This window comes from Aphelocoma coerulescens, chromosome 1 (assembly GCF_041296385.1).
Source record: "Aphelocoma coerulescens isolate FSJ_1873_10779 chromosome 1, UR_Acoe_1.0, whole genome shotgun sequence".
NCBI lineage: Eukaryota > Metazoa > Chordata > Aves > Passeriformes > Corvidae > Aphelocoma > Aphelocoma coerulescens.
Window position 1 is genome coordinate 34,159,735 of NC_091013.1, and position 27,434 is coordinate 34,187,168.

Sequence of the window (27,434 nt, forward strand, 5' to 3'; positions counted from 1 at the left end):
TCTACTGAATGGTGCTGAGGCTCTGGGTCCTCCTGCCTCTCATGGGGACATAGAGTGAACTTGTAGCCTGTTGGTCACTTAAATAACCTGTCTTACCAAACACAGCACACCTGTAAATTTTTGTAACTCTGTGGATTTTTATTCACTGTTGATGTGGTAAATATTGCTGAAAAAAATCAGGCAGGAATCCAGTACTATTAACTATTCAGGGCTTTTTGCCCTCAGTGACTACTTTTTCTGTTTCTGCCTGCTATCATGGAGGTGTAAATCTCTTGCCTAAGCTGCTACAAATCCAGTTCTCTAATAACAGCTTGTTACTTTTGTTTAGTTTTTGTTTGTTTGTTTGTTTTTCCACTCTCATGGAGTTGTTGGCAGAGGTGTGCTTTCTGTTCTGAAGTTTTTGTTACACTTGCCATTTCTGTGTAAGCTGTCTTTGAAGCGTAGGCATCTCTGCTCTTCTTTCCCAGTTGCCCAGGCAGAAGTCCAGGCTTTCTGGGTGTTCTGTCCTGTAGTTGGCTCTCTCAGCCTCATGTTTGACCCTACTTTGGTTGCTCATGTTGTGCTCTGCAGATAGCTGTCCTTAGTACAGAGTGAAAAGGTTTTATTGCTGCATGTTTATATAGACTCTAAGAGATGAGAATTGCCTGCCATAAGCTTTTGGCACCTTTTAATAATTGCTCAAAAATTCACTGGAACATAAAACCAAAGCAAGCAGCAAGCACTTTTATTTCTTGCTAAGACATGGAAGTGGGCAGTACTGCTTGGCTCACCTAGATGCTTCTTTTTGTTGTCTCCCAAGGTCTTATAACATACCTGATGGCCTTTAAGCACAGGTTGTTTGGAAATGAAGCCTGCCAGCAGATAAGTTGTCATGAGCAGAACCTGCTTTTTTTAGGGAGAGTTGCATGCTCCACGGGGCTGGGTTTGGCCTGGAGTGCAAGCTCTTAAACAGGCAGTACAATTTTATTTGCTCTTGATTAAAATCCATGCCTTTAAACTTTGCAAGTTGGCAGTATGAAAATAGTCTTCTAGACCTACCTTCATTACCCTGCGGCAAACCTCAAGTCTGGTACCGCCAAAACATGTAAAAAGACAAGTCGTTCTGACCCCAGGGCTTTCTACCTGTCGAACAGCTTTTGTCCAAGAGCTTAATGGAAGTTTCTTCATCTGTACAAGCAACCTTACATTGCTTGCTGGAAGCAAAGCCCTGTGGTGGTTTGGGTATTTAATTTTTGATGTTGGTCTTTTCTTGTACACTGGTCTGCACTTACAGCATGGCTGCCTTGTCTCCCCTGTGTTGCCTGAGCTGTGAGAAGGTGAATTAATGTGGAATTATTTGTTGTGTAATGGAATTTTATACCTTGCTTAAGTGATGATGCAAATTACCTTTGTCCTATGTCTTTCTGTCTTCCCGCCCCCCCCTCCCCCCAACGCCCCCCCCCCGGTTAAATACCTGACTCAGAAGTTCTGTATCTGCTTTCTTGAAAATGGGAAGCATTGCTTCCTTTGTCAGGTTTCAGGAGTGTGGACAATGTCTTTTTTTATAACAGGTTGAAAGGATTGATTTAAACTTCAAGTGATCACTGCATTTAGATTCAGTAAACTCACTCTCTTAAATACAAAGACTGCTGAAATTTTCCACTAAATTAAACACTTGTGCTGCAAACAATTCAATTTCAATCTCCTCAAAGCCTTTGGGCAGGCTTCTTTTATCTGGAAATCTTGTTTATCCCGTGGTATTTGGATAATCTCAAGGCCCATTGTACAGTAACTAATGTGGAGTGCTTATCAAATGGGATATTTAGCTGTGTTGCTTTTTTAATGGCATGTGGTTATGTTTAAGCAATGAAGTTGCTTATATTTCAGGTGTAGGGAAGCTGGCACTTAGAGTACTGCAGACATTTCAGGTTCAGGTTCTGTAGCTTACTTGTGCAGATCTGCTTAAAAACAAGCAAAAAAAGATTGAAAAGAGTTCCTGTCTATTCCTGCAGAATTACTTTTTACTTCTTTTCTCTATTGATTTTCTCATTCATTCCATTACAAACATAGGGGTGATTTTTATTTACTGCTATTCGTTGTAAACTGTTATTGAACCTTATCTAACAAACGTAACATTGAATATTATAGAGTGGCAGGACTAATAAGAATGTATATGGATTTTTCTTGGCACTTGTTTAGAGTATGTAGCTGATAACTGTTTTGATTTTTCTTTTAAGTAGGGATGCAGAAATTTCTTTTTTCCTTCTTTCTGTAGCATTACATGGTCAAAAATGAATTTCAAAAAGTTCAATACCTTTTTTTAATGCAAGTGGTGCAGTGCCACTGAAGTATACTCTTGATCAATTCTCAAACTTCTGGAAACCATGTTTCTTGTGAGATAAATGGTGATCAGTCACTACTTTCTATGATTATCGCTATTTAAAATCTACCTCTTGCTTTATATCGATGCCTTAGGGTTTCTTTGTGCTTTGTTTTGTTTGTTTCTTTGTTTAGGGTTGTTTAAGGTGTGTTATCATTCTAAATCCTTGCCTTGCTGTGCATCCACCTTATTTCCTGGCCTCCACCCGTCTCTCAGCTAGCTATTGCCACCATGGCAACTCTTCCTCCAGCTGAACAGATGGGACATTGAGTCGAGCAGTGCACCACTCATGCCCTGCCGGGAATCAGCTGGCGGGTTGCACTTATTTCTGCAAAATTAAAAGCAAGCTCTGCCCAGCAGAGGCATGCTGGTTTTGAGGGTGCTCAGTTTCACAAATAATACTGTGATATAATAGCTGCTTGCAGAAATAAAACATAGTGACTGAACTGGGATTATTTCTATGCTTGAGACCTCTTCAGAGGAGCTTTGCCTTTAGTGTGAAGAACTTGGCATCAGCCAGCAGCTGGTGATTTTCTGGTAGAATGGTTGCCATAAACTTTTTTTTTTCTCTTTAGGATGCGTCAGGATGAAACGCCACAGGCATCTAAGCACCAGTGACAGTTCAGACAATGAGAGTAAGTAATACCTGCTAGGTTTTCTTTGGTCTGTCACCCGCTTGTGGTTTCCTTGTGTGGTTTGAGGGCAAACTGTTTCACCTCTTAAAATTTAAAAAAAAAATGTTTCTTGATTGATTTCTTTTCGCATTTGTGGCCTTCAGTGTTCTGAACCATGTTACCAGAGGAAAATAAGGCAAAGGATCTTATAAGCGGAGTTTTGAGTATACTTAAAATTTCAAGAGAAACTCATATCTTTCTCATTCATAGCTGGCAAGAAAAAATTTTTAAATCAAGAGAAATTTTACTGCCCAGGGTTCTATTCTGTGATTACTTTTTTAAAAAGCATCCTGTTGTCTCATGTTGTGCAGAACTTCAATGTTATAATAGTTGGGGGTGGCAAGTTATTTGAGCATTGATGTGTTAGAATTATAATCAGTATATTGATTGTTATGTTATCTCATACTGGTTCTTGATCTACTCCACTTCAGTCTGTTAAATAATTTAGTAAAGTTACATTTTAAGTGTTCCTTGGCAGATGTCTTCCTGAATATCTTCCCATTTTATCTGCAAAAAGCCCAAAACAAAACAACCCTGTGTGGCAGGGTATTGTTTGTTTCTTATAAACCTGTGCCTACCTAATAGCTCCATACATAATAATGATTCATTGCAAGTCATTGATGTATCCTCTGCTGAAATAACATTTTGCCAGAAACTTCTAAGATATCACCCTATGGGTTTTTTGCATCTCTCATCAGCACATTTTAGTATAATTGCTTTGTTCTTTGGGGGGGCGGTTTGAGCGTTTTCAAACTCTGTTTTACTCTTCCTTCCACTTTGTTAGAAGGGAACTAAATGAAGGAAAGCAGTCTGTCTGCTTGTTTCTGTTTACTCATGCTTGCGTTGGGCAGAGCAGAATGTACCCATAAACTTGGTGTGCTGTGGTTTTATAAAGAACAAGTGGAACAGGAGGAGCTGAAATTAAGCCTACAGACTGCCTAACAGGTTTTTTTTGCCCACATCTTGTCAAAAATTGTAATTCAAGAGATTGGAGCGCCTTGTGTTTTACTGGAAAAATTAAATGAATTGAACTGAGCTATAATGATCCTTTTTAATTTTTTTTTTTTTAACAGGTCCTTCCACTTCCTTTTCTTCTTGTTCTAAATACAGGAGCAAGTCAAAAACACCAGCAAATGAACAAAAGAAGCCTGCTGAGGTAAGAACTGGGTTGGTCACTAGTAGTTTTCTGTCATGCAGTTTTCATGTTTCTGAGCCTTGAAGTAGTGAGCTGTGAATTGGTTGCTGGTGAGTCCTTTTGCCACCTGTTAAATTCTCTATGAATCCACATTTTCTTCACTGTGAGTATTACAGGAACTCTGGTGTTTGATGTACCAAAATGATTTACGGCATTTGCAGACAGTAACATGTAGTTTGTCCTTTCCCTGGAATTTTAGTATCATTTTGAATTTGGCAAAAGCTGGTATGGTCTTAGGATTCGAGAGTATAGCACAGAAAAGTGGTTCATATATGTTTGGGAAGGATACTGTCTTTCTGCTTTAGGATGAAACAGTGGGACAATTAAGTGGGTAGGATATGTATATGCAGTGTTTGCTCTGCTACTTTGTTACTCTTGGCTTTTTTACTGTCAACAAAGCTTTTTTTTTTTTACTCCGCCGTCTCCACCTGTTAGAACCTCAACACCTATCACCACTGTCACTGGACCTGTATTGACCCATTTAATAAATTGGCATTCATGCACAATTCAGTGCCCAAAGCCATCCTGTCTACCACTCCATTGGTAGCCCCTCTTAGTGGAATATTTGTTGGCTGCCTTCTTCAGATTTTATGCTTGCTTTCTTGAGGGCTGAAGTCAGATACTAACTGCAAATAGGAGAAATATTTCTTGTAGCTAATTCCCCTTACTTGTTATCACATTGCCTCTGAATGAGTCCTTCAGAATTTTAGTATCACTGCTGAAAAAAGACTGACAAAACCCACTTTATTTCTATAGAATTTAAAGTTATGTCCCAGAAGTTGTGTACTGTACCAGCAGCTTTTTACCTGAGTGGTTACTTACTGCTGTGCAAGGTTGTGTGAAATGCGTGGATTGTGCTCCTATAGCTTAAGCTATTCAGCAAACATACTTCATGCTTCTTTTCTAAATGCTGCTAACTAGATGGGTTTGTTTTGGTATGAACAAGGTAAATGATACAGAATGTGTCATTTCTTTGGGGGCTTAATTCTTACTGCAAGTCAATTCAAGAAAACTCACTTATTTCCAAAATAAAATGCTAAAAAAGTTCTAAAAAATAAAATTGGCTAGAACTAGCTACATAGTGTTTTATTTGCAGCCACCGAGAAGGTTAAGAAAAGTCCACTAAGCTTTTTGCCTTTAAAATGTTATGAGGATTATGGTTCTGTAAGAATTTTAATCTTAAGACAGCTTGTGGCTACTGAGGTCTTGTAAGTGTTGCTCATGGGTGCCTAGGCAGTAGCTTTGTTACCAGTCAAGCTGTGCTAATGGGAGCTGAAGCACATGCATTGCCAGGCTTGTTGGTGTTTCACATACACCTCAGTGCTAGTCCCTTCCCAATCCCTTCTTTCTGCCCCTCCATCCAGTTTCCTTGTTGTATCTCTTCACCTTAGGGATTGCCCTATTACAGCCTTCTTTGAGTTTGCTGCATTCTGTCTCTGTGTGCATATGTACATTAAAACAATAATTATGAAGATGTGGTCTGGGTATGTAGCGTACAAGTGTTGTTTATGTAACCTCTAGGAATTAAAAGGAGCAGTGTTTTCAGTTCCTCCTTTTGAGACCATCTTCGCTGCTTTCCACCAGTTCCAAGGCAAAATCTTGATTCCTTTAATGCTTGAAAACATAAAACTTGGAAGAACAAAATCTGGAATATACACTTGAAATTTAAAAAGTCTATTTCATAATGTAATCCTTCTAGTAATACTAGAATCTCTTTATCATATTTGATTTAAGATTCCCCTCCTGGGGGGGAGGGGAAGAAGGAAAAAAAAAAAAAAAGGAAAGAAATCGCAAACTTTAGAATATATACTCTGTGGAAAGAATGTCCTGAGTACAATATTTAAAAGATCCCTGAAACAAATTAAGTTCTCCTGGAGAGGGAATGGAAGGGAAGGTGACAGTAGTAAGCTCTACCTCTTGTACATAAGACTTCTGGCTATTCTTACATTTTTCCTTTTCTTCTGCTAAAACCAAGTGCTCCCTCCAACCCCTTGAAAAGCATATGCTGGCAAGTGTATTATATGAAATGCTTTTGTCAGCAGAGCATTGAAATTGATTATTTATGCATCAAGTGGTGACAAGGGTGCAAAGCAAATACTGAAAAGGGACCCCACTATACACCCTTCTGAAACTCATGTTGTAACAAGCTTTTTGTAGTAATAGTTGTCTAATCTCTATTAGATAGAAATTTAAATTGTCAGGCTGACAGCATCTCTTTAGCAAGGCCTCTCTGTAACAAGTTGGCATTGCTCTTCTTTCATTCACCTCTACTTGCCAGGCAGCAGGCTGTTTCTTGAGTTAGTGATGCAGAAAATCTAGAAGGTCAAAGCTATAAATAGCTGTTTGGGAATATTTTTGTTCATGGTTCATTTTTCTTTCATGCCAGTAAGCCTTGCTTCTCCAAATAAATTGCATGTGAATACTTAGACTTTCTTCCCCTTCCTCTACCATTATTACCAGCCCAACCTGAGTACCTGGGTTCTCTCCAAATAAAAGCTTGGATTTGGTACTCCAACAAGCAAGTAATGAGTGTATGTGCCAGTGTCCTCTGAGGTTGGCTGTAAAAAGTGATGAGTGGCTGCATCTGAGGATTGCTCTGCCTTGAATTGCCTTCCAGATGCTTTAAAATCCAGGTGGGTTTGGGAATGGCTTCAGTGGAGTGAGGTCATCTGGTGTTACTGCCAGGCCAAGAGGTGTCGTGTTACAGTGCAAATGTCGAAGCCCAGCTCCAGAGCCTGTATCAATCCAGAAGGGATGTTACTGAGTTGGACCTGGTTTTAACTTACTCCAGTTTCCTCTTGGAGAAGAAGGTGAAAACAAGAGAAGCCTGTAATGATGCTTCCTCAGACCGCGGTGCTTCTGTATGTAATGTCAAAAGCAAGGCTGTGTCTCTTTCTCACTGCTCCCCTTCTGGATTACAATCTATCGCAAACTACTGAGATGGTGACTTAAAAATTCTGTTATTCAATTAGCTTTAGCATTTACTTTGAATAAATTAGCTGTGTTAAGGCTAGAGGCACACCAGTAATACAAAGTCATAGCTGGTTTGGAGACTGATGACGTTGGCCACATACCGTTCGTGGTGTTGCTCCTTAGTGGATTTAAACATAGATAGGAGGGACTCGCAGGCCTCAGCAGTAGGCTGTGTGGGAGCAGCAGGGTAGGAGGCATTTGGATGTCTGGCTCAGCGTGAAGCCTGTACTTGGCAGTTTCCTGTCTCTGTGAAAGCTGCAGCAGAAAATGATAGCAGAGTAGTGGGAATAATTTTTGCAGGGAAAACCCATTAGCTGGACCTTCCTGAATGACTGACCATTTCTTTTCCCTTATGCTAGTGGGGTCACAAAGTAGCCTAAGAGATCTTCATGACACTCAAGTTTATGTATATTTTTTTTCAATCCTGTCTCCCTCTTGAAACTGCAAAGAAGTTAAGTTAGCATTGTGCTTTTTTTAAAAAACCCTTCCCATATAACATGGCAGTATTTTACCTCTCTTTGCAAATAGGGTTTTGAATCTCACAGCAAGAGTAGTTTTTAATCCCTCATTGCTGATTGTGACAGCTGTATTATTATGTAAAATGTGGCTTGTCTTCCAAAAGTAAATGGTCTGCATTCATTACTTGGGTACATGAAACTATTTAGTGGCATTTAACTGCCACATAAATCGTAGGTCTTGATCCTGAGAAGCACCCTGTAAGACTAGACTCTTGGCAGAAAATGGACTCTCTTTGCTGTTTGAAAGTGCTTGATTTTGTTTTGTGAATGAATGGGCAATGTGGTTAAACCATATTGCTGTGCGTGTACCATGTGTAATAAGAGACTGTCAGTTTTATGTGCATGCTTACCTTAGAAAATTCTGAATTGTCCAGGACATGTGTACAGGCTTCTCAAGACCTCTAGCAAACATGCATTATCCATGAACTACTGTTTAGCCTGCTTGGGTTAGTTGATTTTAAAGAAATATGTAAGGTTGGAGGTGCAAACTCCAACTTTTATGTTACTTTTATGATCTTTTTTTCCTTTGACATACTCTCTCAGGCTATTTGAACTCTTTAGGAAGAGATGACCCAAATGCAGAAAGGTGTGGAAGATCTTGCTTGTGAAAAGGCTGAGCTATTTTACCTTTGAAGTGAATGAGCAGGCATAACAGTAAAGTATGAATGGTTTGGAAACAGCAGAGCTAGAGTACTTCAGTCCTGCCAGTCCTTGTGTTGGAAGACTTGGAGAGGAAAGGCAGCCAGGGGCATTGAAAAATGAGGCCAAAAGTTAGAAAATATGTAGCAATTAAAAGGATATCCTTTTCATGAAATTAGGTTGTGAAGCTCATCTGCTACAGGAAGTTGTTGAGACTGAGAATTAAACAAGATTAAAAAAGGAATTGGACAGATGATAGCAAGTACAGATTTTTTAAAGTATCTGTATAAATTAATACCACTTAAAAATTGATTGTTAGGATTAATCCCAAAATCCAAAGCTTATGTCTGATTAGCAACCAGAAGGAAACTCGACATGTTCTTGCACATTTTTCTGGCTCATGAGATACTGTCAGAGACATGATGTTAGGTAGGGTTGATTTAGTATCCAATTTCCTGGCTTTTCGTATACATGCTTGTAAAAGGAGGCTAGGAAGATTCATGGCTACTTAAAAGAAAAGTACAATATTTCATTTGCTTGAGTCCTGGATAATTTGTTAAAATAGTTTTAGGGAGTAGAGGTTTTAACATTAGGATTTATTGCCTTGCTTGTCCAAATTGTGTGGATGTTTGAGAACTACACATTTAATTCTACACATATTCCTGTCTATCACAGCATTTTTAACATTTTAAGTTTTTCAGTCCAGTTGGTATATGTGCCTGGAACTGTAGTTTCATTTCCATTTGAAATTTATGTTGCCTTTTATTTACTTTGCTGCCGAAAATCCCTCAACCAACCAAAACCCAAAGCAAACCTGCTTTAAGTTTCTACACTTCTCTATAAGGTAGCTTAGTTCAGAAACTTCATGCCCAGGTTGCAATGTGTCAACAAAAAAAATTCTACTTTTCCAGGATGAGCTCACCAAATTCTGTTCTTGGAACTTTATCCCCTGTAAATGGGCAGTCTTTTGCACATACTGTCAAATATCCATACAAAGATAAACTACTGAGATAGTGTGTGGCTTTATTATACTTGTAATAGGTCATATTAAAATTTAAATTTTGTTTTATTATTTATGATGTGATTTTTAGGGGTAAACCTGCTGCTTTGTAAGTGTCTTTGCTCAGGGCTTGTACTTGAGAGCTGCAATGGTAAAGTAATCCTTAATGCCTGGGAATGCTTATGGGAATGAAAGTTACTAGATCCTTTCAAAGGACAATAAAGAAAGATGATTTGACCCTCAACACGATGGAAAAAACTCTTGTGTAATTTACAGAAACTCAAGTGTTTGACGATGGGATTTCAAACTTGGCATTCAAGATGGATTGGGAAGGACACCAAAAATCCAGGAAAATGCTAGCTGTTCTCTGCTTAGTGAGGCTGCTGGCCTTTATTCCACGCTGTTTGCTGTAAAAGATTTAATATACTTTTGCAGGGAAGACAGGACATAGTAGTTCCCTCCTGCTTTTTAAAAAATCGTAACTGTGTTTCTGAGCAAGGGGTCTTCTGACTTCCTAAGTGACAGGCGTGAGCTGAACTGCCTGTTGCTGGCTCCTGCTGGATGCAAGGGAAGCCTTAGGACTGAAGCAATTACATGCTATCCAACATAAAATGGGCTTTGATTGTAACAAGAGCAGTTAACCCAAAATTTACTTAAGCCTTGGAGCTGTGTTTCCCAGTCCTGGCCTAGATGCCTGTGACAAGTGACTTATCCATGTTAGGCGTTTGTAAGCTGTTGATCAAAGTACCTGAAAGCACAGAGAGTGTCACAAGAAGTAGTATCGGTTTTCTTTACATTTTTAAGAGATGACACAATCCATTTATTTTTCCTCACACATGCATTTAGGCAAGGCATGGTGAATGAGCAGTAGCATCAGTCAGCTTTGGTAGGAGCTTGCAGAGGGATATTGGAAAAGGTATTTCACTCATTTTTTTCTTAATGTGGTTTTAAGTTTGCAGCGGTGATGAACAGAAGGTGTCGGACAGTCTATGCAGATCTGATGTTTGAATTGTTCATCAAAGGTGGGGTTTGTAGAAGGCCATTTTATTGTCAAGACCATTCTCTGTTTTCAATGCTAGTATTTACTGTAATTCTCTATAGCATTACTTGTATTGTTCCTGGTGTCTTTAATGGATAAGGATACTTCATGCAAAATCATATTCTTTGTTTCAGAGCCTTGATTTATTCAGAGTAAGCACAGCAGGGTCCTGTGAGGAAGATTATATATTGCATTTCCATAGAGTGCTTCCAGAAGGAGTTTGGTTTCAAATCATACATGGCTTTTGGTGAAGCATTTTAAAATCAATTCTAAGTTAATTTTCCTCAGACATACTCTTCTAACATAAGTTCCAAATAGGACTCAGAAGTCTGCAAAACAAATAAAACATGTGAACCATATCTTTGATACCATTGTTTCGTGGTGTGTTAGTGTTTTGGGGGAGCAGAGCATCCATATTTCTCAAGAATTTTTGTAGAATTTAGCTTTTAAAGGCTTTATAGATGGCAGTCTGCAGAGCTGGCTGGGAGGTTCTCATTTCCTCAGCAAACCCAGGCAAACTTACTCCAGAGCAAAACACTAATATTGACCTGTCCTGGTTTCAGCTAGGGTAGAGCTAATTTCTTCTCAGTAGCTGTTGCAGGGCTGTGTTTTGGATTTGGAATTGATATGGTGTTGATAACACACTGATGTTTTGGTTATTTGGTAATTCATGTTAATCCTAAATCAAGGACTTGATTTTTTATATGTCTCATGCTCTGTCAGTGAGGAGGTATACAATAAAAAAAAAAACAAACAAACCACAAAACCTAAAAGACTGGGAGGGAACATAACTGGGAGAGGTGACCCAAACTGACCAAAGGGATAATCCACACCATGGAATTGTTACATAAACTGGGGGAGATACCTGGAAGGGGAGCTGGTCTGGATTTGGGAAGCAGGGTCTGGTATTGGTCAGTGCGTGGTGAGCAACTGCATTGTGCATCACTTGTTTGGGCTTTTCCTTTTTATTATCATGTGTTACTATTATTTACCATTATGATTGTATTTTACTTTATTTTTGATTATTAAACTGTTCTTATCTCAACATGCAAGTTTTACTTTGATTCTCCTACCCATTCCACCGGATTTGGGGGGGAGGACAGGGGAGGGGTTGAGCGAGCGGCTGAGCTGTGTTTCATTTCCACCTGGACTTAAAACCACATCATGACTAAAGAACAAGGTCTTCTGTTCTAGATTTAAGCCCCAGTCCTAAAGCATGAAGTATGTAATAGACTAATTACTATTTGTCACTGAAATAGTAAAGATTAGATTATGAGACAATGATGACATAAGCAGACACATTTCATTGATGTCATTCACTCAAAGTGCTACACTGTTTTTGGTTGAAGCTAAAAATTCCTGGCAGTAAAATGAAATTTTAAGTTCAGGCCAAGCAGTCTTGCATCGTAAGGCTAAAACTCATTTGTACTTTCATACTTTCATGTACTTTCATGCTTGTCTGTCTTGCTAAAAATTATTTTTAAAAAATCCCACTGTCACTGAGTAACTACTGTGGAATGCTCCGAGTGGTGGGGAGTTTCCCACTTCTGTGTGTACACAGCCAGCTCTGTGAGCTGCACTCGGCTATAGCTGAGCTCTGCAAGGCCTTTCTCTGTCGTGTGCTAAAGACACTAGGCACCAGCTGAGTCTGGTTGTGAGGAGGGATGTTTCTGGATGGGAATACCTTGTTAGCCTAGCTGTGGCATGCTTGTTTTTCAGGTATTTTCAATATGTATGATATTACAGGTGATGTTAAAATAAAGTTATGGGGTTGTGCTTTTCATAAGGTAAGAAGTAGAACTACTTTGGGGTGGTTGAAAGATGACCACTGCACTTCATGGGCTAACTGAAAATGAAGGTGGTCCTTGCCAAGAGGGGAGAGTGTGTACTGTGGAGAAGACTAGCTGTCGTTCTGTGGACACAGTTGGTAAAGGAGCAGCATTGTTTTTCAAATAAATGTTGTAAAAGAAACAGCCACAAGGAGAAGCTGGTTGTCTAAATCCTGAGGGCGTGTGTGCTGCTCTTGTGTGGATGGCTTAGTTCATAGCCTTGAGGCTGACTGCTGAAGTAGAATTTACTCGATTTGTTAGAAAACTCTCCTGGGGTTCCCTGGGTATTTTGGTTTACTTCCAAAACAAAGGAAATACAGACTGAGTATTCTCATACGTTGCCCTCTGAGAGTATTTTACTGTTGGAAGACCCTGCTTTGCCACGTGTGAGGAAATGAAGAATGACGAGAGCTAAAGTTTGTAGTGATTCCAAGTGTCTGCAGGAAATCCTCAGTTGCACTGTTAATCACGAGTATGAACAGGCAATTCTTAGTCTTAGGTGAGTTTTAGAGTCCCTTAAGATTTCAACAGTTGCCTTTTTATTGGTTAAATCTTTGACCTTCAGTGGTACCTGTACTGTCAGTTGTAGAAATCTGAAGCAGAGAACTTAATATTGTGGCGTAGTGATGATGTGGTCAGTACTTACAAGAGTCAAAAGAAACCCAGAAGTTCATGCTCCAGGGATTTTGTGCTCTAAAAATAGATACAGTTCACATACATAATGGATGATCAGAAGATTTGCTGCTAAGCAATGTAGTTAGAAAACTGATGCCTTTAATAGCCTTTTTCATCTAGTGTTTAAGAAATAGTGGGTTTGATATGAAGTACTTCACTTTTATATTCTGGCAGTGTCTGAAAAGGTAGTTTGTAAAGCACTTACCTGAGATAAGATTTGAGAAATATTTTCTGGTAATTAAACCAGTCATTGCACTTTTCCTGTATCAGACTTCTTCCTTCTGGTGTTCTTTGGAATTGTGCCCTATTAGTGCTTCTCATAATTCTGTCTCTGTACCTGTAACACAGAAAACTAAAAATGCCTTTTAAGTGGCATAAATAATTTTACATTTTATTTTTGGTGTGTACATATAGTGCTTGAAAAAAAAAAAGGGTGCTTTCAGTCTCAATGCTTTCACTCTTGACATTCAGATTTTAATACAGGCCTGTTAGGTACCTGAGGAGTTTTATATAGAAGGCAGCAATGAACAGTCTGTTCTGAACCAAGGCAGATAACACATTAATAGCAAATACAAGAGCCTTGAGTCTGAGTTCCCTTGGTCAGCTTGCTCTCCTGGCCACCCATATGAGATGCAATTGTAGAACATAATGAAGTAACGCTGATGTTCCAGGTCACCAGCAGCTATTTCAATACCTGTTTTAGCACAGAGCCTTTTAAAATAATGTTTATTTGATGATTTCCAAGAACAGCTGAGAGTTTTTGCAGTAGGCATAACCAGTCTGGTACTGTCAACTTGAAAAGGGTACATGAAGATATTGGGCTCTGAGATAGTTTATTACTCTTCTGGTTATAAAACGGAATTAGTAAGAAGAGAGTAAAACCTGTCACAACTTATTGCAGGGATATTTTCCATTTCATTTTATTGCCCTTTGAGGATTTGATTTCTCATTACAATAATACAGTTAATTAGTTGCAATGTCTCCCTAAAACCAAGTCACAGTCACTGTTTTGCTTTACTGAACATTAAGCTGGTGCAGTGCAGCAGTAGAGGGAAAAACCCACAGGGGATACATATGCCATGTATTTAAATTGTACACACCTGTAGTTGACAGATATTGACATTCAGTAAGCTTTGAGATGACTGATAATCATGTTTACATGCTTGTAAAAACTTAACTCCCTTGAGCCAAGTGTTATGGCTGGAGATTTGTTGCTGATAGTTTGCTTTGTATAAGGGTGGTGTTTCATTGTATAGGTTTCCTGAAGGATGCTGAGGCTGAATTTTGTCCATCCCTGCTTAGGCACAGAGCAACACAGGTCTTGTGTTCCAGCAAAGGCAGCTGTTCATCTTCGATCTCAGAGATCCCAACCAATAAAACTTCAAGTGGTTTTAATAAATGAGCAAGTGCCTATCCATCAGTTTTGCCATGGCAACTGTTTGTAGCCCCTGATGAATATGACAGTTTAAAGTGAACTAAGTGAACTGAGTGAACTGAGTGAAAGAAAAGGATATGCTGCCTTGCATCTAAGTTAGGGTAAAGCCTACAGAGTGGCAATAAGCTGACTGAAAATAGGGTGAGGAGTCTTGAATCAGATGCAGGCCTCCTTTCTCCTCTCTCCTTCTTCCTTCTGATTAGCCTTTGGGCAGCACCGTGGTTTTGAATTAGTGTAAACTTCTTACCGTACTGTACCTAATACACAAAAAATCAATAATCTAGGTAGTTTCAAATTGACTTGTTTGTGTTGGTAATCTCTAAAAAAAATCATCAATGTATATGCATTGTTTCAGTGTAGATTAAGAAAAATACCTGCCACATTCTTTAGCACAAGGCTCTTTCTCAGACCCATCTTTTCACTCTGTGTTTCCGCAGGTGTTCCGCAAGGATCTCATTAGTGCCATGAAACTACCAGATTCTCACCATGTCAACCCTGATGAGTATTACGTCTTTGCGGACACGTGGAAACAAGAATGGGAGAAAGGAGTTCAGGTTCCAGCCAGTCCAGAAACTATTCCACAGCCTTCTCTCAGGTATTGGTGATCAGACGTGGATCATGTGCACAAAATGTCAGCTCAGAGAAGATGGTCTCTCAAAACCAAGCTGTCTAAGTGCAGTCAGCTTTTCTCTGTTGGTATGTTTAAATCTTCAGTGTAGCAGCCTTCAGACATGTTCTTAAACCACACAAGTGCCAATTTGGAAAACATTTCAGTCCAGATCTCACTCTGTCTGCACACTGTTACAGTATCTACATTGTGAGTGTAAAAAGATTTTTTTTCCTCAGTCACATGCTGCTATGGGTTAAAAGCTGTTTTTTATTTGAGTATGGGGAGTTGAATAAATTAAAAATAAACCCATATCTTATGCATATTACTTGAAAGGTTTCCCTACACAGCATGATGATATAGAGCACTAGGCATGCAGTAATCACTGATACGTGGTAAAATTACTCATTTGTTTAAATAACCTAATTTTGGTTATTCTCAATGTTTTAACCCTTTCTACCTTCTCTCACCACAGTTGGCTGCTTAACATTATAGAAGTTCAGTGATCTCAGATTCTGGAGATAAATAAAGAATCTTCTGTTCTCTCCCACTGTGTTTAGACTAGGGAAGCACAGCACTGTAGTCCTGCATCCCGTCCTGGTGGAAACAAAGCGTGTTTCAACGTAGAAAGGTTATTGCCAGCGTGCTCTTCAAGATGAAGATAAATGAATTGTCCAGTGAAAGTGCTGAGCCAGCATAATTTAATTTCCACCGAGGCTATTGTCAGTACCAAGTTACTAAAAGTAAATATATTGCATCTCATACCAGCAGTATTATATTAGAGGAAAAAACTGGTATAGATTTGGCTGGACCAGAGAAAAGAAAAGCTCACAAGGGAGTTAGAGGAAAAAATGAGCAGGGTGAAGGGAGATGAAGACTGGCAGAAGGACATTGTTTGTGCTAACATTGATAATCCACATTGTCCAGTAAGAATTGTGTGGGATACAGCTTGACAGCTGCCCCTTCTTTGCTGCCTTATTTTCCACAGTTTTTTATCTTTTCCTTGTCCTGTGGAGGGTCAGCTCCAGAAAGCATGTAGAGCTGCTCATGCATGGCACTGTTCCTTTCTGTATCTCTCTGGCTTCCTTCCATGTATAGGGCTTTTTGCATTGAATTCAGAGAAAGATTGAACTTTATCTAGTTATGATTGTTCTTTCCATTCCAAAATCAAACTAATCAAACACTGAGTTTTATCTCTGAAAATAGTTGAAAGGTTGAGAACACAGATCTTTTTCTCCCTTGCTTCTTGGATGACTTTCCCCTTTACATTTTTGCTTGGCATCAGAATGTTTCTTGCATAACAAAAATAATGTATTTGTAATGTGGATAAGGTGTCATTTACAAAATAGGGGTAGACTGTGTATCCCAAATGGAGAACAAGGATTTTTCCCAAATGCACACAGACACTACAGTAGAATAAATTAAGCTTTCATGGAAAAGCTGGTGTTTTCAAGAGATCGGTTGGCAAGATTACCTTGTAGCATTTAGGAATACTATAGGACAAAGATTGTATTGGTTTTGTGCATAATACTTTCTGTGGGTTTCAGAAACAGTTGCTTTGTCATACTAGCAGCATTTGTTAAATTGAAAATCATATGCACAGGCTTACATTTTAAAAAGAACTCTGTATATGCAGTAAACCTTGGAACAATTTGGGTGAAAAAAAGGATTCTGTAAATGTCATATCTCCCTAGCCTGACTACACCTACTGGTTAGTTTAAAATGTGTGAAACACCAGCTTTCTTTGCACTTACAGCAAATATTTTATGTCTTTCAAGGATGGGTCTTAAAAAGCTGTAAGTATTTTTTTTTTTCTTTTCACTCACAGGGTTGTAGCAGAAAAAGTAAAAGAAGTACTGTATACACGACCCAGGAAATACATCCACTGTTCCAGCCAAGAACCCACAGAACCAGGTTACATCAACATTTTGGAACTAGCAGAATCTGTGTGTCGCTATGACTTGGATGACATGGACATCTTTTGGCTCCAGGAGCTAAATGAAGAGCTTACAGAAATGGGTAATTCCACAACATGTTCTCATTTTAAAAGCTGCACTTAATTTCTGCTGTTTGAGTTGTCATCTGCTGTGTAAGATCTCTTAAAGATTGCTGAATTAGAATTGAATGGAAATGCTAAGATAAACAGGGGCTAAAAAGTAATTACTTTCTTGATCTCTTAATGTTTTATATTTTTCATATTGTGCCTAAAAATTTTTTCACAACCAAAATCATCTGCAACTTCTGCAGACTGAGGCAGGAGAGAAAAAGCCCACACCAGGTGGAATTAATTTTAGGACTTCAAAAGTTAAAGATTTTATGTAGGGAAAGCAGATGTTTCCATTTCTTAAACTTGGAACGTATCTACAAATTCAGAGTTCTGAGGAGCTTTCCTGCTGGGTTCTCAACATAGTAATTAAGTTTCACACATGCTAGCCCATTTAAAATCAGCCAAGTAAACTTTCTTTTTCCATGCAAATTGTGGATATAGAGGCCTATGAGCAGGAGTGAGCTATGGAAAATAATATTGGAATTATCACTGGAATAACTGAATTGTGGTGGAATAGCCTGTGTGGCTAGTATTCTTCCATGGGTGATTGCAGGTCCTTTAGGGAGGACAGGTTGGCATCTCCTGGATTTTCTGTTAATAAAATAGGAAGGACCTGTAGAGCAGTGATGATAATCACTGGCAGCATTGCCTATAACAGCTATGAAATAAACAGTGGTGACAGACCCAGAGGGGAGTGAGGAGAGGAAGTAGTTTTTCTGGTCCTGGACTTCAGGACAGCATGTTTCTACTTAAGTAACTGGGTGGGAGGCAGCTCTGAAGAGTGGAATTACTGAAGAGACCTAGCAGAACTTTAAGGACACTGTCCTCCAAGCACAAGAAAGTTCCACTTGTGCATTCAGGAAAACGAGTAGATGTGTTGGGAGACTGGTTTGGTGAAGTAGGGAGTTCATGACTGAGCTCCAGTGCCCAAGGATGTATATAAGAACTAAAAGCAAGGACAAGCTTCCCAGGCATACAGGAATGCTGTTAGCAAAAACTGTTAGCTTTTCAAGGGGGCATCCATGGAGATTTTCAAGATCTGACTAGACACATCTCTTTAACAACAGCCTTTTTTGGATTTACTCTTGACTCTGCTTGGAGCCGGGGCAGAAGCTGAAGCCCTCTGTAGGACCCTTCCCACCTGACTGATTCTGTAATTCTTTTCATTCAGGGAATGAGAAAGTATTAGGGCATGGGAGAGAACAATTTAACTCTCCCTGTTTATTGTTTGTAACAAGAAATCACAATTAGTAGGCTTAGCTAAAATACTAGCCTCTGTGATTAATGTTACATTAATACCCCAGCATTTGAAGGCCTGAGTAAATTGTAAGCTGTGAACATCATGATCTGTTTTGACCAAGGATTTTGGTAAGATGCAGTTTGGCGATGTCTTATAGCTGTGAACATTGTAGGATTTCTTACACAGTGCATGTCCTGAAGCTGCAAGCTGAGGGCTAGTCTCATAGCAAATACTTTCTAAGTGGTCATGCTTATGCTAAGTTTGATTAGTGGTGAGTATATATAGCATGTGTAGTGTTTGAGTGAACAGGTAGTATAGATTGCAATAGTATATTTATCTACTACTTTATTTAAAAAAAAAATCAGAAAAATAAAAGCACTTTTCATAATCATCATGCTTTGATCACTCTATCATAATGGACTTAGAGGTACTGGGTGGTGCAACTTCTGTATCATTATAAGATATGAAGTATTCCTGATAAGTTTTATTTCTAGGGCATTAGTCTTGAGAAGAACATAGTGTGTGATTTTTGGATTTCATTGGTGTTTTGTAAAATGATGCAGGTGCAGGAAGGGTTGTATGGGAGCAGCTAGCAGTTACAGCAACTGCTGTCTTTTATGCTGTAGTATTTTCTTCAAGGTGCAACCTTGTGGTTTATGTAAAAACTTAAACTTCTACTCAAGTAGGACTTCTACTTGTATTTATAAAACAATGTTATAATTAGTCTGTGAGTGAAAAGTCTGTTTTTATTTTATTTTTAGATGCTGTGTCTACTCCATTAGTTGCTCGAAGTTGTCTTTTTTCTCTTCCTGCTTCTCTGACTCAGTCAGAAGCATCTGACTGTCCTCTAATTGCCCTTCCCTTTCCATGTTGTAGGATGTGGGCTCCTGGATGAAAACACGATGGAAAAGACAATTGAAGTGCTGGAGCGGCACTGTCATGAGAATATGAATCACGCCATCGAGACTGAGGAAGGGTTGGGTATCGAGTATGATGAAGACGTCATTTGTGATGTGTGCCGGTCCCCGGACAGTGAAGATGGGAATGACATGGTGTTTTGTGACAAGTGTAATATATGTGTCCATCAGGTTAGTGCCTGCAGAAATGTTGACACTGTCCTGTGGTCTGAGTTTACCCAGGCAAGTGTGGAATTTGAACAGGTATTAAATGTTAAGTGGAGGACTTTGTGGTTTTCTACATACGGAGAGTGGTGCGATACTGAGGTGAATTTTTGGACTCTTAACAATTGCAGTAGATTAAGTGGCCTAGCATAGTTAACGAGTGGACAGCTACAGTCTAACAGGAGTGCAAAGTGTGTTTTTGGGACATGCAAGTATTTCCTCTGTGACTCTAAACAATTTCCCCCCCTATTACTAAACCTGCTTTTGAAGATAAACAGGGCAGGAAATACTGGCTTGCCTATTTGTGAGAAATCTAAAGATAATTTGTTTCAGAGCTATGTTTCTTTCCTTTACTGGCTAGTTAATTAGCCAAATTTAGCCATCTGAAACCACGTGTAGGCACTTAAACAAAGTGGTCTTTTTCAGAAGGCATCAGCACCTGCAAAAACCATGATCTTAGTCTGAATGGTGCTCATGTTTATAGTGTTTCAGATGTAGCCAAGACTTTACACCGCCCGAGCTTACCACAGTCAGGTAGAGGTATCCTTATAGTCAGAAAAGGGATATGAATCCTGTGATTTGTATACATCCTATTCTGCGAGTTTTGCTATAAATTGAAAAGAGACCAAAAAGGTTCCTCTTTTTTAATGTATTTTTGTACTGACTGCAAGTAATATTTGGAAAATATATCTAGGTGAAAAAGGACCTGTCACCTCCCTGCTCAGAGTGGGCTGGCTTCCAGCCCGGCTGCTTTCCTGATCTGAGTCCCTGTGTAAAGCAGCTGTGGGAGCCTGAGTTGGCAGTAAGGTGGCCAGTGACAGGAATGTGGCTGGCAGCTGGGCTGCCTGCTTCAGTCCTTGCTTGTGGCTGTTAAGGAGTAATGATGGATTTGCAGTCAAAGGCTCATGGTTGTCTGTTGACAGCTAAGCTTGAGTTGATGGTCTGCTGCCTCCTTGCCCCTCACTCTTCCCTGTGCTGGATCTGCCTGAAACAAACTGGAGAGCATGTCTGGGCTAGAGCTGATCCTAACTGTAACAACAACTTGTTTCATTTTTAATCTGGATCAGCTTTGGTTCAACAAGTAGCCTCAGGTCTGTTTGTCACACAGTTTGGAGGTGGAGGGGAGGAGGAGTGTGAGAAAATTCCTCCTTCATGGTACCCTGTTGTACTGGCTGAAACACATTGTGAAAACACTGTTTTAGTAATCTAGGCATCCTTTGCTTATCAGTTTAAATTAGAAAATAGTTTCAGTCCATTTCCAACACCCTATATATGATCTTAGATGTAATGCCACTTCTGCTCTAGTAACAGAGTTCTTGTGGGAATGTGCCACAGAGGAGGAAAAGAACACTTGTAAAATTTAGATTGCAGCTCCCCCTGTTGAGGTTTTACAGAGTTGTCACATCAAGAAAACATTTATGTTAGTCTTGCCGCATTTAATTCAGGAAAGTCTCCCTCCCTGCAAGGCTGACATAAATGTGCAGTGTTTTATGATATTGTTTAATATTAAATACTAAGATCTTATAATCAGAAGGCTGGAAAGGCAAGTATGGGAATTTTATTCTAGATTTAATCTGAGGGAATGGTTACAAATAATGATCCCAATCTTTTGAGTCTTTTAATGCTATCATTACCAGAGACAGTGTTAGAAATTAGGAGATTTCCTGTGATATCCACCCTTTTGATAAAACTTTTATTTGGAGTGGTTGAGTGAATTAGACCTTGGTGGCAGCCAGTGATTTCAGATACGCTCAGCTTCATGGAGGGCAAGGGGGATGAGTATGTACAGCAGGATCCATCGCTGGTTCTGTTAAGAACCACAAGGAATCTGAATTGGAAATCAAACTATTTATTTTCCTTTTTATATTTTAATTCTCAAACCTAGCAAAACTTAAGAAATCTCTCATTTTCCTTGTGGTTAATACTTGGGAAATAGCATAAAATACTTGTGGTTAATACTGTGGTTAATACTTGGGAAATAGGCATAAAACCTAACATCTTATAATTTTGGTATATGCTTTAATATTTGTTGCAATATTATATAAATAGTCAAAGAAAAAAGTATGCAGAATTGTAACCACAAGCATTGCAGGAAATTATTTTTGGTCAAGTAGTTCATACCCCTTCACATCTAAATAGAATTATGTTAAGCATGTTAAGTTCTTAGCAGTAGGAAATTGTGATTTTAGAAAGTATTAGATACAGAAGCTAATTTAAAGAAATGTCTATGTCGTTCACTTCAGAAATTTAAAAGTCACTAAAAGCAAAGGTGAAGGTTCATAACACCAGTGCTGTTGTGCAATCACAATGGATATGTTTTATAAACAGATGTAAAAACGATTGCTTTTGAGGCTGTTTCTCTCTTGGATCGCTTGGCTCATTTTAAGGTAAAGAAATCACAGAAAGATTAAGTGAAGGCCAGATTGTGCCTTTACTTTTTGCAAGCTTTCCTCTGTGTGAATATGAATACTTGTGTGTGAAATCATTTCAGCACAATGATTCCAATATCTGTTTTTCTCCAAGGCTTGCTATGGAATCTTAAAAGTACCTGAAGGGAGCTGGCTGTGTCGCACTTGCGTCCTGGGAATACATCCTCAGTGCCTCCTCTGTCCTAAAAGAGGAGGTGCCATGAAAGCTACCAGGACAGGGACCAAGTGGGCACATGTGAGCTGTGCTCTTTGGATTCCAGAGGTAAAAACCTAATTTCTGTCCGTCCTCCTCCTTCTTGTTCCATCATCTGCCCTTTTACATTCTCGTGATTTAAGGTCTTTGTCTGACATAATACTGGGGTTTATTCTGATAAGCCTGCTCAGTCTGTGAAGACTCGGATAGAGTCCAGCTTATGTTCTATTAATGAGTCACTTTGTCACCTCCATTTACTCAGCAATCACTTCTTGGTGTCGTTATGGTATCTGTGACCTGCTAGAAAGGACTGCTGAAATATGCTGTATCTTACAACTGCAGCTTCATTCTCTCTCTTATTTTTTGATGAATTTGTGTGCTCAGATGCATGTGTAATTTGCATTAATACCTCCACTTTTTTCTTAGTTGTGTTTGTTTGTTTAAAGAATGCCTGCACTGTATTATTTCTATAGGACGTATGCTAAAATTTGTAGTTAAGGTTTCTTTGAATTAGATTTTTTTCTGAATGGTGGGGAGATGAGAATTTTTATCTCCATGTTATGCTTCATAAGTAAAGGCTTTTTTGATAAATCTGTACATAACATATATGGAGAGTGTCATAATGAAGTTTTACACTTCTCGATTTTGAATCAAGTTTAGCATCACAGTGTAGTTCTGTAAAACAGAAAGTTCCCTTAGGTATAGATGGAGTTTATGTTTAATTCTGCACTTGGAATATTTACATTTTATTTCTGGTAAGATTCACAAATGCATTATGGCAGGTGGTTTAATGTGAGGCAGTAGCCAGATCTGTCAGCACCATGAAATCAAGAATACAGTATTTTCTGAATCTTCTGCTCCCGATTGCAGACAGGCCTGATGTGTGCACAACTTTGAGGAAGATGTTAAGATTTTGGTGTTTTGTTTTGGTGGTTTTTTGGTTTTTTTTAACTTAGCAACCAGATATAATGTGTAATTCTTAGTTGTCTCGGGTGTTTATATCTGCTTCTTAAGGAGATAATCTTTGCAGTTGCACTTTCCCTTTCAGGCCTACTTGTAGTTTCTGGCATCTCTTTCACCTTCAAGGAAAGAGGAGCTGAGAAGAAAACAAAAAAAATTTATTTTTTAAAAATCACTTCTCCTCCTGTACTTATTAAGTGTCTTGACTGGAAGCTCTCCTTGGCTCTGAGCTGACTGGTTTTTCTAAGAGGTCCATTCTGCATGTGTTTGCCATGTTGTTCTCATCAGCAGAAGAGGAACAGTGAGGTTTGGGAGCAGGTGATGGCAGGGCAGGAAGCACACACTGGCTTCCTGACTGCCCACCTCCCTCTGGCTGAGGAAGAGAAGCTGCTGGGGGACACTCAGGGTGGGAGAGCTTGAATCCAGCTGTTTCCACAGCCCATTTAGTGATTCCAGGCTTTGGACACCTCCACCCCTCCACACCGAGAGCAAGTGTGTCAGGCATAGTGAAGAGGTGGCACCTGCCTGCAGGCTTGGGAAATGCCTCTTGGAGCCATTCTCTCTCTCGGGCTTGTGTGTAGTCACTTGTAAAACAATTCAGTTACCAGAGAAGCCAGAAAAAACCTTTGTAAATCTCTACTAAAATGGCAGGTCAGTTCCTGTCTGGAGTGGCCTTATGTGCTGCATGGGGCAAGAAAGACATAGAGCTTGAAGACCCAGGGATGGATGCTTTAGGGGAGAATGTGTATTCTCATATCTCATTTTTTCTCTTCCCAAGGTACTAGCATGCTGGAACTCCGTGAAAGAAACATATTAATTATAGAGTCACTGGTGTTTCCTCTTGTGGCCCTAACAAAGTGGAGCAAGGCAGAATGCAGGGAGGAAGGGGCTATAAACATGTCTGTGTCTTGTGGCAAAAGGTTCAAAGAGGCTTCGTGAGTCACCAAGTGTAGTCTAGCATTGTTGCAGTCAATTGCGCCAGGTATTCTCCTGCATTAATTCATTCAGCACTGTCTTAAAATGTATTTTCTTCCCTGCCTTCCTTGTGAGTTAATGCTGTTTAAAGGCTTTCTTTATGCTCCCTTGACTGATTGGGACATTTAAAGGTTTTTACTTTCCAAAGTGTACTCATTGTTGATTTATATCCTCGTTTTCTTCTACCTTTACTTTGCTTTAGTGTAAATATGTGGTCTGTTTCATGTTTTTTTTAAAGGCATTCTTCTAAATTTAAAAAGAAAAAAAAGGAAACACAGATACCAGAAAACCTGTATTGAGTGTTTTGAAATTCAGGGTCTTTCTCTGCCTTAGATAACCTATTACTGGTATGTCCTCTGCCAGTCAGTGTCGTGTTAGCTGAAGCAGAAAGTGGTAACCCCCCGCCTGTAGAGGAAAGAAGAAATTGACTGTCCTGAGCAGCTGTTGTGAGTGACTGTGCTCAAGCCACTGGGCTGCCCTTCCCAGCCTGATGGAGATCCCTGTGTACTGGTGCAGCTGTTGGTGGCACAGTTAGCAGGGAAGCAGAGGACAGCAGGGTGATTGATCATGTGCACAACAGTTGCAGATAATAGGCTTCAACAACCCATTGTCTTCACTCTCTCCCACTCTTAAAACTTCTTCAGAGTATAGCAGTGAAGATGTAACCTGATGCAAGGTGAAGAAATGGAGAAAATGACTACATGTTATGGCAGATGGATCATTTCTGCCTTGGAATGGGAATTCTTGGGGGATGAAAAGGTTGGCCTTTGCTCTCTGGATCCCTTGTGAGCAGCAAAGTTCAAACGGACTTTGCCTTGACTCCTCTCTGCAGAAACATGCAGGTGGCACGAGGCCAGTATAAATAAATTGCACCTGACTCTGTAAGTGCCTCTTTGTGCTTTTACAAAGTGGGGTAATATCAACAGCCAGCATTACAAGCTGAATGAACAGTATTTCCAATATAAATGTTTCCTGACCTTATGGGTCTCCTCTGGGGAAGAAGCAGGGAGAACATTTAAGGGGGCAGAGAGGGACAGGGAAAAAACGGTCTATGTAAATTCCCAGCTCCTGCTGGGAAGCCCAGGGGAAAGCTGGTATTACTCAGTCTCCAGAAAAAAATCATGGCAGATTCTGGTTTCTTTTTGAAAAGAATATAGACAACCTGATACATTGACACAATCCCTTAATTCCTAAAGGAAGTGTTGTCTCTTAGTGTAGTGGTAACAGCCAATCTTAGTACAATATTGTTTCAAAAATACCTGTGCAACTTGTAACCAGCTGTTTTGAGCATGGTCAAGTTAGGTTCATGAAAGGCTCCTTCGTTTTGGAAGTAAAAAAGCTACATTTGATCATATTTAAGAATGCTGACCATGATTTTGTTGAACTATTTGGGCATTGCAGGGACAGTCTTGTCACTTTTCCACCAATTTATAGGAAGGCCACAAGAGGTTAAATTGTTTGTCGCCTCTATCTCATGAGGGCATCACATATTGCCTGACTGTTCTTCTTTAAAACTTGAACCTTCTGAAGCATCTCAGTGTCTTCCTAATGAAGACTTTTGGAAATGCCATGCAGCCGGTTCACCTCAGTATATTCCAGAAGATGTGGGCTTGCACTTGGCAGATCAGAGAGGGAAGTACGGTGACAAACATATATCTGAGTCAATTTATGTCATTAATGCATGAACTGCTGGTCAGCTTTTTTTTTTCTAATGTGGAAATGATGAACTGAGTAATCTCTTGCAAAGCTGTTTTTTCCACCTACTTAAATGATCCTTAAAGCAATGTATGATAAGAAGAGAATAGCAAAAATATTCTGAGCATAGCAACTATGACTTAGCACTGCTATCTTTGGGTAAGTCTACCTCACTGAGGAGGTCTGCTGAAGCAAAGCTTTTCATCCTCAGGGATTAAACAGGTTTCAAAATGAGTATGTGCATCAAGTGATTGATAGTGTACCCCCAAAGGGAAGCTAGGAAGTACAGCTACTGGTTCTTGTAAAGTCACCAGTTTAATTATCACATGTTAAACTAATTCATACAACCCAGATTTCCATGGGTGACTCTTATTGTGAAGTTAATCTATGAAAATTACTGTAGTGTAATGCTCTTAAAGTTTTCCAAAAAACCAAAATAATTGTTGAAATCTCATCCTTAACTGCTTTTTTAAGCCATCAGCTTTCTTCTGGCCTCACAGTGCCACAGAGCAGGACCTAGGAACCTCCTTTCTTTGAATTCTTAGGTTTGACACCTTTGGGAAGAAGCCCATATCCCACCACAGGAAATACTGGTCTGCTCTATTCAGATGAATTGCTTTTAGAAAGTGTGGAGAGCTTCCTAGCTAGTATCAGCATTGTGGTTTTGCTTCAGCCAGGTAGCCCTCCAAGGCACACAACTTCTAAATTAAAAAGTGTTGTAGAAGTGTCAAAATCCAAACTTTTGGAGGCTGGTGTTCCTGGGACAGTTATCCCACTGAAATCTTCTGCCATGTGCCATTCTCATATTGGCCCAGTTCTGCATGTTAGTCATTCAGAGCTGGCCAAGTTTTTGTTTCTGTGCTTGGATAAATCCTGTCAGGAGGGGCTCAGGGATGCCTACAGATACAGATATATCTGTTTTGGTGTCCAAATCATAGAGGACAGTCCTCATTGCCCTGTATGGACAACAGGCAACTGAGAAACTTCTATCACAATGGATATGTGGAAGTTAATATAACAAAGAATAGGAAAAGCTATTCTGTCTGTATCTGTTGGGTTTTTTTTTTTCTTTCTTTTAGTAATATCTTTAATCTGGTCTACCAGAGACAAATTGATCATCCAGTCTAAGTACGTGAACATTAGCACAAGACAATATATCCTGCTTTGCAATAAGAGAAGCTTGTTGTGTTTTTTCTCAAATTATGTTTGATACAAGTTAGGAAATCAGTTAGTATAGGATCACCTCTTGCAATGGGAATGCTTAGTTGAGAGGCAGAGCTGGGAAGCAAGGCTTTTCCTGGCTGCTGACTGATAGATCTGGTTCTGTCCCAAATTTTGAGTTGACAGGAGTAGATACTGTAGCAGATCTAGGGATTCTATAGAAAGAACTTTTCAGGAAAGTGTTCATGTTTTGTTCTGAGGGGCTTGTATTTTGGCACTTTTTAAGTTAGACTTGTGAAAGCAGCACAGGGGAAAAAAAAACAGAAACAAAACCACAAGGGAATTGAAAAAACTTAAGTGTCACTTGCTGCAGTCTCTCAACTAGTAGTGGTTTAGGAATGGTATTCCCCAGTTTAGTGTTCCTACCGAAGCACTTCAAACCATGTGCCACTCCTCCCTCCTCTGCAGCAGGCTGGAGAGGAGATTTGGAGGCACAAATGGTAAAGATCACTGATCTACATAAGAACAATTTACTGGAAGCAGCAGTGAAATAAGAAAACAAACAGTAAGAGCTACACTGTCAGTAACAGAAGGAGCCAACGCTACCTGACCACTCGCTTCATGCCACACTTACCCTGACCAGAAGAGAGCCCTTCCCCCTGTCCTCAGA

At 39.5% G+C, this 27,434-nt stretch overlaps 1 protein-coding gene across 8 annotated transcripts in view; it reads left to right on the top strand.

Annotated features, from left to right (window-relative positions):
* Positions 1-27,434, top strand: part of JADE3 (jade family PHD finger 3) — a 63,220-nt gene that overhangs the window by 29,582 nt on the left and 6,204 nt on the right. For 7 of the 8 annotated variants that reach the window (XM_069006564.1, XM_069006503.1, XM_069006495.1 and 4 more), the window contains 6 exons: positions 2,935-2,994; positions 4,107-4,189; positions 14,774-14,931; positions 16,772-16,962; positions 19,107-19,318; positions 21,875-22,042. In XM_069006564.1, coding sequence (XP_068862665.1) covers positions 2,946-2,994; positions 4,107-4,189; positions 14,774-14,931; positions 16,772-16,962; positions 19,107-19,318; positions 21,875-22,042 — 861 coding nt within the window. In that variant the 5' untranslated portion in view covers positions 2,935-2,945. Of the gene's footprint in view, positions 1-2,934; positions 2,995-4,106; positions 4,190-14,773; positions 14,932-15,463; positions 15,687-16,771; positions 16,963-19,106; positions 19,319-21,874; positions 22,043-27,434 lie in introns of those variants that run through there. The other variant, XM_069006554.1, reaches the window with a different exon arrangement.